The 12,235-nt window shown below is 38.9% G+C and overlaps 1 protein-coding gene across 1 annotated transcript in view; it reads right to left on the bottom strand.

Annotated features, from left to right (window-relative positions):
• Positions 1–1,086: 1,086 nt before the first annotated feature.
• Positions 1,087–12,235, bottom strand: part of LOC121326202 (protein FAM53B-like) — a 53,607-nt gene continuing 42,458 nt past the window's right edge. The window contains exon 6 of the mRNA XM_041269419.1: positions 1,087–1,271. Within this exon, the coding sequence (XP_041125353.1) occupies positions 1,122–1,271 (150 nt within the window). The 3' untranslated portion in view covers positions 1,087–1,121. The remainder of the gene's footprint in view (positions 1,272–12,235) is intronic.

Here is a 12,235-nt window from a genome sequence, read left to right as displayed (position 1 = left end):
CAGCGTATAACAACTTCTGAAAACGACCTGAAAAAGCTGTTGCTTATTACTATTTACGTGACGTCATCAAGTCAGTGGATCAGGACGAAATGTCCAAATTTCTGCATTCTGTTACAGGATCCCCATTTCTGCCAAATGATGGCATTACAATAGTATTTAGCAGACTTTGTGGTAGCCTGAGGACAGCTATTGCACACACTTGTAGCAATACACTAGAGACACCAGTAAGCTATGCTTCAGTGCAGGACTTCAAACGAGAAATGAAATCCGTCCTAAATTCAGAAAATGCATTTATAACGACAGTGATTTAAGGTAGTAACATTAGTTAATCATTAGTAACATTAGTTTTAATAACATTAGTTAATCTTCAGTAACGTTAGTTTGTTATTGAACAGAGAAGATTAGCTCAGAGACTGTAGATCCCACCAAAGTTTTCGTACACTGTGTTGTATGTGTTCCGTGCTTTGCCATTGCTGGTAGTGTCATGTGAGCTTTTCAGTGTGTTGATATGTAAATAAATGCTGTTCACCTGTGGGGCGTATCAACTTCAGCCTCCGTCTTGATCTCCTGCCTGTCACTCAGCAGGTCTACGTCTCTTGTGGCCTGTACCCAAGTTGTTTACCTCAAATCTTTTCCCCCTTACGTCTTGTCTTGTATCCGCTGTGAGAAGGGTTTACACAGAGAATTGTGGGGGTCTGGAATCACCTCCCAATTAATGTTTGTTGAAGCTGACACCCTGGGATCCTTTCAAGAAGCTGCTTGATGAGATTCTGGGATCAATAAGCTACAAACAACCAAACGAGCAAGATGGGCCAAATGGCCTCCTCTCGTTTGTAAACTTTCTTATGATCTTATGTTCTTATGTTCTTATGTTAACAGTCAGTCGACTTATACATAATTTCAATACTCGTCTTTAGCCGAACATAGGGTAAATATCTCGTAACATTTTATAAATATTATATATATATATATATATATATATATATATATATATATGATATCTATATTACATGTACTGGTGCACGTTTAAATACACATTCACGTACATTTAACTTGGATTGCTGACAGTGTGATCATGTTTAATCTCTAGAGTGACAATATTTAACATCAGGTGCATGCGTTCAGCGAAACGCAGCATGTGAAATATGGTAGGAATAAAGTGGTGCTTGACAGCATGTTGAGGTGTTTCTCATTGCTCTCGACAGGCCATCATGATTGGAGATGATCTGGTGAATGATGTCGGCGGGGCTCAGCAGTGCAGGATGAAGGCTCTACAAGTGAGGATGGGAAAGTACAGGTCAGTCCCAATATTTACAGCTTAATTTCTCACCACGTCATCAGAGCGCTTTCCTGACTCAGTTTACTGTCTATCTAACCCCATGCCACTCTGCAGGGTTATGCTTGTGGGAGTTTCACAGTAGACATGTACACCTATGTTAGGCCAGGTAGGGGTATATTCTGTTCTGAAGCAGGACAGACCTAAATTGCACAACTCTACATGTTTTGAATTGCAAGTAAATGTAAGTAATCAGTCGCCACTAGGTGGTGCTACCATGTAGTTTTTCCATGTACTATCTCTCCTATATTAAGGAAGCTTTTTATTGTTGTTCTGAAATGAGATATTGGTTAATCCACATGTACTGGGGTTTTAGTATGGCAGGTGTGAGGTGTGTGCTTTTTCATATACTGCAGTTAATACCACAATGTGATGTGGTGAATTGTGCTTGACTACGCTTCTCAACAAAGGTAAAATGCACAAACTGTTTTGATTATACACCATTTTGCACTGCAGCTCTCTTTGTCCCTCCTTTTTATTGATATACCCCACCCTTGCTTTCTCCACCCTTGCTTTCTTCGTTGTGACTAAAAGGGTTTAAGATTATAAACTACAAGGTGGCAGAGCTACTGTAGTGCTAGAGAAATGATGGTAGAGGCATGCTGTCTTGGGTGCATTTTTACACTTGTCACATCTTGTCACATTTTGTTGACAGTTATATAGTAGTGTTTATAAGTCATCCATTGTTTCACGTGTCCTTTATATTCCACTGAAATGAGTAACCGAGCATGTAGTTACATTTCTGAGTCAATTCCCATTGGACTGCATTGAGTCAAAAAACTGATGAACTAGAAAACACGAGACACTGACAAATCAAAAACATGTAACAGTAGATAGTGTGTCTTCAGCAATTGCTCAGCATGTAACCCCTGTGTGACATCACTGGCTGGCTGCCCTGAATCTGTGGTCACCCGTAAACACAAAAGACACACTGTTTATGTAAAACCGCAGAGTCTCTCCCTCCCCACAGATGGAAGACTGCCAGACTCCTAGTGGTATGGCAACTTGAATTGTGTATTTACACGGCAGGGGGTGTATGTCAGTGATAGGTGCCAGTGTTGTGTAATCCCATACAATTCTGCATGCCCTGCTTATTGTACTACATGCAATCAAATGATTTTTGATTAGCAAAAAACATTGTACCGTAATAATGCAAATATAGACTAACCCTCACCCTTAACCTAACCTTAACATTAGAAAACAAACCGTGGCGGAAGTCTAATTGCTAGACCACCTGATTGCGTATAGTTCAATAAGCAGGGGATGTAGAATTTTATGGGAAGCAGAATATTACACAACGCCAGCTCCTGACATACGCCCCCAGCTACCTAAATACGAAATTAGACCATTCAGTATTATAAAAAAAAACAGAAACCTCGCCACTAGGGAGCATCCAAAGTTTCTGATCAAGATTTAAAGCCTGTTGATTTGGGCCGTAACCGCACATAGCCTTCCTGCGTGGGATCTAAAATGTATTTCTACCTATCCTTCCCATATCTGCTATTAACTGGAAAACAAGTAAAGTACAGTACTGTTGGATGCAGCTGACTCATAGAGACTGCCTTATCTGATTTTGTACCAGACTAATTTAATTCCTCGGGGCTGCGCTTAAGTGATATTGTATGTTATCTATCAAAACTAAAGTTTTACGAGGTAACCAGCAACTGTATTTTGCTTTGCGTTTTCCCCCCTGTGACCACTAGAGGGAGCTCTAACCAATAGCATCAAAGCCTCTAAAAGCAGCCGTTCTTCCAAGGTCATGAGAACACAACTAGGGAGTTTCTGTGTGAAATGTGAAAGTAGTAGGAATATTAAGAAAATTAATGTTATACTCTCTATATGAATGATAATACTACCCCCATGACTGATAGGTGTCTAGGCAATGAAGTGTGGTAGATAGCTATCCCTGTGGTGCACGCTGTTAACCTCTTCCCCATGCTGTTGCTACCTGGAAAGTTCAGTTGCTCTACAGTACATACTTTTCCAGGTGATATTCGTAAAGTGACCTTTGAACCAAACTCTACAATCTCTATAAACATGCCAGCCTGGCTCTGGGAATTAAAGCCAATAAACTACTTTTAGAAAATGGAAACTAGCTGAGCAATAAGAAGTGCCTTAGTTTATTGAAACCTTTCTGCCAGAGCAATTAGTTCAACCTTAGCCTTTTTTTTTTTTTAAATCTAGTGCACCTGGCTTACACTGCCGTGTAAAATGAAACATCAAACAACAACGCAGTCTTTCAGGGCCTTACCTGTTATAATTGGAGAAGGGTACCAAGCAGAGCTTAGTGAGGGGTGTTTTCTGTTTGTTTTTGCTGGCTCCTCTCTTATCTTAGAGCAGTGTGAGGTCAAGTTAGGGAAGGTTTGTTATTTCATCACCAGAAGGTTTCCAAGGCACAGTAAAGGCAGCGGATTGTAAACATATGAGATAATATTGTTTTAACCAATATGTATAACACAAATCAAAGAAATTAACCTTTAATAGACTGAATCCACAAGCCCAGGCCCCCCACCCAATAATACTGTTTGAAACTGGATCAATCGGATCCTATTTGTTTGGTTCCAGAGCCAGATGGGAAAACTGGTACAACTATGAAATATCACAGTTGTAATCAACTATGTGTTCTTCCAGTCTGGGTACACTTTGTGTGTCGTTTTCCGTTTCTGGGCACTTTTTAAAACTCAAACTTAAAAGCAACCCTTAATACTGTATACAGTCCTCAATCATGCCTTTCTCTCCAAGTACAGAAGGGTACAGCTGGTGTAACCATTAGCCTAGTGCATGCAAGAATACATTAGTAAGAAATACCACTTACAACAAATGTGTTATTTTAATACATCCACTGGTGGCAGAGTGTTGCAGGGGGACAGGTTAATGGTTACACACTGGTGTACCAACAGTATTTTGAAAAGAAAACATGTTTGACAGCTTAACGAGGCCACAGCTTTTGATTTTTAAAAAGTCACCAGGGTGTAGTGACCGAAACAGAGAATGTGTGATGTTTCGGGATTGTAACAAGTTTCTCTTCTATAGGTGGATGTATTTAGGTGAATGCAGACCATCCAGGTTTTTAAATAGTTAAGCAGCTCTTTTCTTTAAAGTCATCTTATTTCAGTTTAACCAATCTGTGCTCTACCCTCGGAAATCACACTCCCTGACCTGCCAATGTCGCGGTGCCTCCTTAAATAAACAATAAAGTTACATAAGTGTGAGTTCCCTTTGTGACAGCTGAAGGACTGCTTTCCAGCTGCCTTTCAAGGTAACAAAAAATGAAAATGTCTTAAATTCTCACTGCTTGTGAAAACACGTGGACAGAGCACGCCAAGTGTATTTCTTAATTTAAAAACTCAATAAAACATAGTGAACAGAATTGGATCCTTGAGTGTTGTCTCTTTTACCTTACAAGGAAAGGTCTTGCAATGAACATACTTTGTTCAGTTGTATTCATGGGTTGATCCTCTGTGTAGCTGGTTTATGAACTGGGATGAGTTGAATAGCACACTTGAGAGAACGCAGAGGTCTTTTCTTCAGGTTGAACTGCACTAGAGGAGGCTCTGAAGGATTTTAATCAGGCAATGTTCTTCCAGTTCCAATGATTACAGTCATTTATATTGCAAAATCTCAAATGATCAACTATAGAAAAAAAAATCAAAATCTATAAAAATACAGATATTTTCAAAGCACTTTAACTGTTCTAAGAAGTAGAAATACGTGTACATGAGACTATTAATTGCATGTGTGTTTTGTGCAGTTATTGCGTAATTACTGTTTGACTACAAGTAAAATTACAAAATGAAAGTGTGATAAAGTGATATTTGGAAAAAAAACATTTGACAGGATTTAATGTTACTCTAATATATAAAGTAGTGCTAGAAAAATGTGGTGCTCATTATTCCATGTGGCACACTACACAGCAGGGTTTAATTACAGGATCTATGGTACAGAATATACATACACATTCAACATGAAAGCATCACGCACAGTTGAATTGATTAGGTCTGCTATTTCCTGATAAGCAACCACCCAAATTAATAACCACAAAAAAAAAATCCTTTCGAAATAGGTAATGATGAAATGCACACAGCGAACTGAAGCTTGAAAGAGGGTGTCCTTCTGGCATTTATGGGTCATTATTATGTGTTTTTTAATCTGTTTGTTTTTTTCTGCAACAGTTTGTTAGTTTGAGAAATTAGACTGACCATTCTTTCACATACTGTAAATGCAAATGTTAGGAAGCTGGTATCCCATTAATGACAGCTACCTTTATGGAATGTAAACAAACTGCACTGCCAATAATGTCTGCTTTCTTATAAGAAAATTAAAAAAAAAAAAAAAAAACAGGAATATTATAGACACTGCAGCTTTAAATATGTCAGTTGACCTTTCATTTACAGTAATGGGGGTAAATGGTAAACACTGTGAATTAGTGCAAGATTCCTATAAAACAGTACATTTTTCAGTTAAATATCTTCTATATTTGTAGTGGAGTGGCTCAAAGCTTATTCACAGCTTTTTACAATGCAAGTACTCGAGTTTCATGATCTGTTTTTTACATCATGGGGAAGAGAACACCCTAAGCAAACGAGATCAGAGACCCAGGATCTCAGTGTTCTGAAAGGACATGAACTGGTAGCCCTCGGGTGCATTAGTTGGTCTTTCATTATGGCGCAGTCAGCGTACTAATTCTGAGGGGACGCTGGCACTCCCTCTTTGCTATAAATGTTCTGTTGGGCAGCCCCAGATCATTGTTTTAGCTCCCTCATTGTGCAAATGGAGTTATCCAAGGGTCAGTCTGCTACAAGCGTGATACACAAAGCCATTTGACCTTGGTTATGAAATAAATACACCGGCAAACCGCTGCAGCGTTGCATCTGTTTAAGTTTGTTTTGGGACTCGATAGGAAATTGCAAAAGGCACACCCATTGCAAGGGGCAGTGTGCAGCTGTGTGCTTGCATCGTCTCATGTTTTTAGTTTTATTGAATGATGCTTTAATTATTAATTCTATTCTATTAAGACTATTAATTTCTCATACAGGTGGTTTCGACAAAGCTCAGACTAGCAACTTGGGTTATGAAGCCAGCTGGAGGTGTCGAATGGTCTCCTCACATTCATAACTTTTCTTAAGCTCTTTAGTCTTCCTTCATATAGCTGACAGAATCTTCCAGCACTGGGTCTGGACTGATCCCTCACCCCCCCTACAGAGGAGGGAAAGGTGCTTTGAAGACAGGGTGGTGTGGTATGATGCCTGAGCAGTGCAGGGTAAGCTCACTGTGCCTCTGCCCCTGCCATACATGCTGTGTGAGTAAGCCCTGGTCATTAGTCCCTGCCTCTGTCCTCCTACCAGCTATTTTATGAGCACACAATTCCTGACAAAAAGGAACAGAGCACTGATAATTATGCACGTGTAAAACCAAATCACAGGGCTCCATTTCCTGGCTCCGAAAACCACTTTGGCCTGCTCTAAGTAGGGATTTCCTGTGCAGCTGTGCCAGTGGTAGTAATAGAGTTGAACTAAATAATCATTATCCCTAATGCTCATAAGGAAGGAAAGATCATTAAGAGTGAAATCTTTAAGCTAAAAAGTAAATAAAATCCACTGCTGTAATTATGACTAATAGATTTGTGTCTGCATTAAATGGGGCTGGAGAAGTCTTGCTGTAACTTAATCTACATTTGTTTATTTGTTTACTGTATACTTAGAGCTGCACACAAAATTTACCTTACCCCAGTACACCGTGCAAGTCTTGTTCCAATTACGTTCTGATGCTAAATATCTGACTGTTTATAAATAATGTGAATCATAAAATAACAAGTGCATGCTTAAAATGTGTCACTTGAAGCCTCTTTACAAGGGCATTTGGGCATACAGTATTTTCTGTTATGTAAAATATTACTAATTTGTATTCATATCTGACACAGCCTAGACTAGCCCTAGGTAGGAATTTGTCAATATGGTCTAATCAACCTGCCATTACTGATGCAAAATACATCTTCCCTGTTATTAATGTAAATTGCCATGTAAGCTGTGCCTTTGGGAAAGGGTGACCCTTTTTCAAATTACTCTTCTTCCCTAACCAGGGGGAAGATGAGAGAAGGCCAGCTACAAGTCAACTATTTTTTCTTATATGTGTGGTTTAACAGTGCCATGCAGCAGTAGAAAAACATTTTCAAAACCTTATCTATACCTTATCGAAAAAAAAAAAAAGCATAAGGTAAAAACTAATAAGACATTAAGTCAAGATGACAAAAATCTCCGACCAGTGCCTTCACAATTATGCTGATCCCTATATTACTACCACCAGGGTCTTAATGGTCTTATTGGAGAGCTGGTCTATGACTGCGGGTGGGGGGGGGGGGGGGGGATCTACAAGCTAATGAAGACATTGAAAGAGCCTCACTTGAGCTTGTTATTTGATTTTGGGGTTTGATTTTGCCAAGCCTGAAAGCATTAAAGAAAAAAATCAATGCTGGATAATGGCTAAATTGAACTTGTTGCTTATGCATTTTTCTTTATATTTTGTGGCATAATTTGGTCTTTAGGGGACAGTGTAAAATGTGATGTAAACAGTGATCGAGGTGTCATCTGCTTCCACCATTCAAAGAAACAGGAACAGAATTCCAGTGTCTTGGGAGATTCCCATTCCACGAAGGAGGGAGACAACCTGTGAACTTGATCCATGAAACTCATGTTACTCCATTCTAAACTCAATTAACTCGAGTTCCATTCTTGGACACAGACCCAGAGCCCTGGAGTGCATTGCACAGGCTCTTTGAACCTTGTATTTGCTGTCAATTTCTGCTGCTTAACAAGAACCCAGTGCACTGAAAATAACAAAAGAAGAACCCAGTGTGGTAAGGCATGCAGGAGCAAACAGAGATCAAGTAAACTCAGCATTATGGAGGACTGGTATTATTCCCAGCTTGTAAAACATGTTTCACTGTTTTAGCCCAGGGATGCTATTATGAAGCCTGTTTGAATTTAAGTGTGGTGGTCTGGTGTCTTTTCACTCATTTATTGTGTTTTTTTTTTTTTTTTTTTATTATACTTTTTAGATGATTTCCTTTGCTGTAGCATATTGCAGTAGAATTATAATATAAATGCTACTAAATACTTTGAGCCACAATGACACACAGCATCCTATATTACAGTGATACGTCATTATTTAACTATTTTATAATTGACCATTTCATTTAGTTCACAGTTTGGCACAGTTCATTTACTATTATCAATATTGTACAATTTTGTGATGTTTTGCTAAATAAAGAGGGAGTACTGTGTAGAGAATAAAATGTGGCACAGAGTTTATTATAATAACACATTAGAGATCTTAGATTTTTTTTTTTATAAATCCCCATTTTTTATAATATAACTTTTACCTTTAAAACATTTGATCCTGTGTATTTCAAAAACACTTTCTTTATGTAGTAGAGATACTAATTAATGTCAAGGTGAATTACATAGTAGAGAGCTAGAAGATGAGGATTAATTTGTATACAGTGACAATTCAGTACACAGTATAGTAAAATAATACAAGTTTTTAACTGACGCATTGTGAAATATATGTATAGTCCAGCTGATTAGATAGTTTCCCAGCCATGGAATTGTACTGCTTCTACCAAATGAGATTAGGAGTCAAGGGTCATAAATTGAAGCCAGTGGAAAGTTTGTCCCCATGACACCTCTTTGCTTCGTGTGGCAGCGATTCAGTTATTGACAAAACTATCTGTGCAAATGCATTCTCAAAGTCATGCTTGCAAGAATATTGTAACATGGTTTGGTCTCCTTCCCATGCAGGGGTTAGCAGGCCTAATTATTGAAGCATATTGTACAGTATAGGAGCATGTGGTACTCAGCAAAGGAAAGGACTTTGTTTGTAAACATTCATGCAAACTAGGAACTTTGTGCAACTAAACCTTGAGCTTAGAATGTATAGGTAGTGTGTCATGATGAGAATGGTAGTGGTCGCTGAGTCAGGATAAAACACTCCCTTTTATCGCTATCAGAACAGCCAGTATAAATAGATAATAAAACTGTAAAAACAATCACAGTGTGTTGTTTATGTGCAGAATATACAGTGCCTTGCAAAAGTATTCAGACCCCTGACCAATTCTCTCATATTACCGAATTACAAATGGTACATTGAAATTTAGTTCTGTTTGATATTTTATTTTTAAACACTGAAACTCAGAAGCAATTATTGTAAGGTGACATTGGTTTTATGTTGGGAAATATTTTTAAGAAAAATAAAAAACTGAAATATCTTGCTTGCATAAGTATTCAACCCCTGTGCTGTGGAAGCTCCCAGTTTGCACCGATGAAAGAAATTGCCCTAACAAGGACACAATTACCTTACCATTGGCCTCCACTTGTGAACCGTTAAAGTTCCTGTCACATTTTCTGGATAAAAACCCCACTGTTGAAGGATCAATGGTAAGGCTGTGAATCTGAAGGAAAATTAAGACCAAAGAGCATTCTACAAAAGTTAGAGATAAAATAATACAAATGCATAGATTAGGTAAAGGGTACAAAATAATATCCAAGTGTTTGGATATCCCAGTAAGCACAGTTGGATCAATAATCAAGAAGTGGAAACTGCATCACAACACCCAGGCACTGCCAAGAAAAGGCCATCCCTCAAAACTCAACGCTCAGACAAGAAGGAGACTTGTGAGAGAAGCCATAGAGAGGCCAACAATCACTTTGAAGGAGCTACAGAGTTCAGTGGCTGGGAGTGGAGTAATGGTGCACCAGTCAACCATATCAAGAGCTCTGCATAACACTGGCCTGTATGGGAGGGTGGCAAGAAAGAAGCCGTTACTCAAAAAGTACCATCTGAAAGCACGTCTGGAGTTTGCCAGAAAGCATGAGAGTGACCCAGCTGCGATGTGGGAAAAGGTTTTGTGGTCAGATGAGACAAAGATAGAGCTTTTTGGCCAAAACTCAAAGCGTAATGTGTGGCTCAAACCTAACACTGCCCATGCCTCAAGACAAACCATCCCTACAGTGAAGTATGGTGGTGGCAGCATCATGCTGTGAGGATGCTTCTCATCAGCAGGGACTGGGCATCTTGTTACAATTGAAGGAAGAATGGATGGAGCAAAATACAGGAAAATACTGCAAGAGAATCTGCTTCAGTCCGCTAAAAAACTGAAGCTTGGGAGGAAATTTACCTTTCAGCAGGACAATGATCCCAAGCACAAGGCCAAAGCAACATTGGAGTGGCTCAAGAACAAAAAGGTGAATGTCCTACAGTGGCCCAGTCAAAGTCCTGATCTCAATCCCATTGAGAATCTGTGGCACTATTTGAAAATTTCGGTCCACAAGCGTTGTCCAACCAACCTGAACAACCTGGAGCAAATCTGCCAAGAAGAATGGGCCAAAATCACTCTGACACTGTGTGCAAAGCTGGTACATACTTACCCCAAAAGACTTAAAGCTGTTATTGCAGCGAAAGGTGGCTCTACCAAATATTAATGTGTGGGGGTTGAATACTTATGCAAGCAAGATATTTCAGTTTTTTATTTTTCTTAAAAATATTTCCCAACATAAAACCAATGTCACCTTACAATAATTGATTTTGAGTTTAAGTGTCTTAAAATAAAATATCGATATAGAACGAAATTTCAGTGTACCATTTATAATTCAGTAATATGAGAGAATTGGTCAGGGGTCTGAATAATTTTCCAAGGCACTGTACTTGAATTGTAATCTGTTTCAGCATTTATATGCTTAACAGGATATCCAACTGTGGCAGGGCAGGGCCCTGTCTGTAAATTATAATATTGTTGTGTGGTGATTTGGTGGTGGTTGGCAGGGATGGGGTTAATTTCCTATCCCTGCCAAAATACATGTGAGAATGTGGCTGGAGCCAATTGAATAATTGATAATTAGGCTCCAGCCAAATGCTATAAAAGAGGAGAAAATCCTTTGTTTGGAGGAGGGAATTTGGGAGTGAAAAAGTTTTGTTACTCAGTGTTTTGGAGAAGATTCAGTGAAGGCGCTGCCCAGCCTGAACAGTTCTGTTTAAAACTGTCTCCGAGTCTCTGGGGGGTGCTATCCCGCTTCTGTAACCATACGTGACACGATTGCTGGGTGGACAGAGACTCGGAGACATTAAAACTGCAGTTAAAGCGCTGCTGTGCTGTTTAATAAACAAAAGTAAATCAAAAAGTTGAACCAAACACTGCTCACAAAGCAAAATAAAAGGTTTAACAAAAACAAGTCACAAACAGTAATCAGAAATGAAAATAACCAGCTCAAGGGCCAAAACAGAAGTTTTAAACAAAACTGTTCAGGCTGGGCAACGCCTTCACTGAATCTTCAACAAAACTTTTTCACTCCCAAATTCCCTCCTCCAAACAAAGGATTTTCTCCTCTTTTATAGCATGTGGCTGGAGCCTAATTATCAATTATTCAATTAGCTCCAGCCACATTCTCACATGTATTTTGGCAGGGATAGGAAATTAACCCCATCCCTGCCAACCACTACCAAATCACCACACAACAATATTATAATTTACAGACAGGGCCCTGCCCTGCCACACCTACTTTTTTATGAAATAAAACTCAATACTTGCTGTTCCTTACTTATACAGTCTTAATTGTTGTAGTTTCAGTGAATATTTTTATTATAAGTTTCCACATGCATACCCAGAGTTGACCGTTGTTTAACTGGAGAGTTCTTCATGTTGCTTAAAACAACAGGATCTCATAAAGTCTACTTACCCATTTACTACTATGTATGATCATGCAGAATATCTGGTATTATCAATAGCTGCCAAACACAAACAAATAAGGGCTGCTCATGTCTGCCTGTCTGCATGCTGTGTGCATTTCTGTTTAACTAAAACTGAATGAGTTCAACGCTTGACAAGATCATTAAAGAAGAACACTCTGT

This window comes from Polyodon spathula, chromosome 13, assembly GCF_017654505.1.
Source record: "Polyodon spathula isolate WHYD16114869_AA chromosome 13, ASM1765450v1, whole genome shotgun sequence".
In the NCBI taxonomy this organism is placed as follows: Eukaryota; Metazoa; Chordata; class Actinopteri; order Acipenseriformes; family Polyodontidae; genus Polyodon; species Polyodon spathula.
Note: the sequence above shows the minus strand (reverse complement) of the source record. Positions and strands in the feature narration are given on the sequence as shown.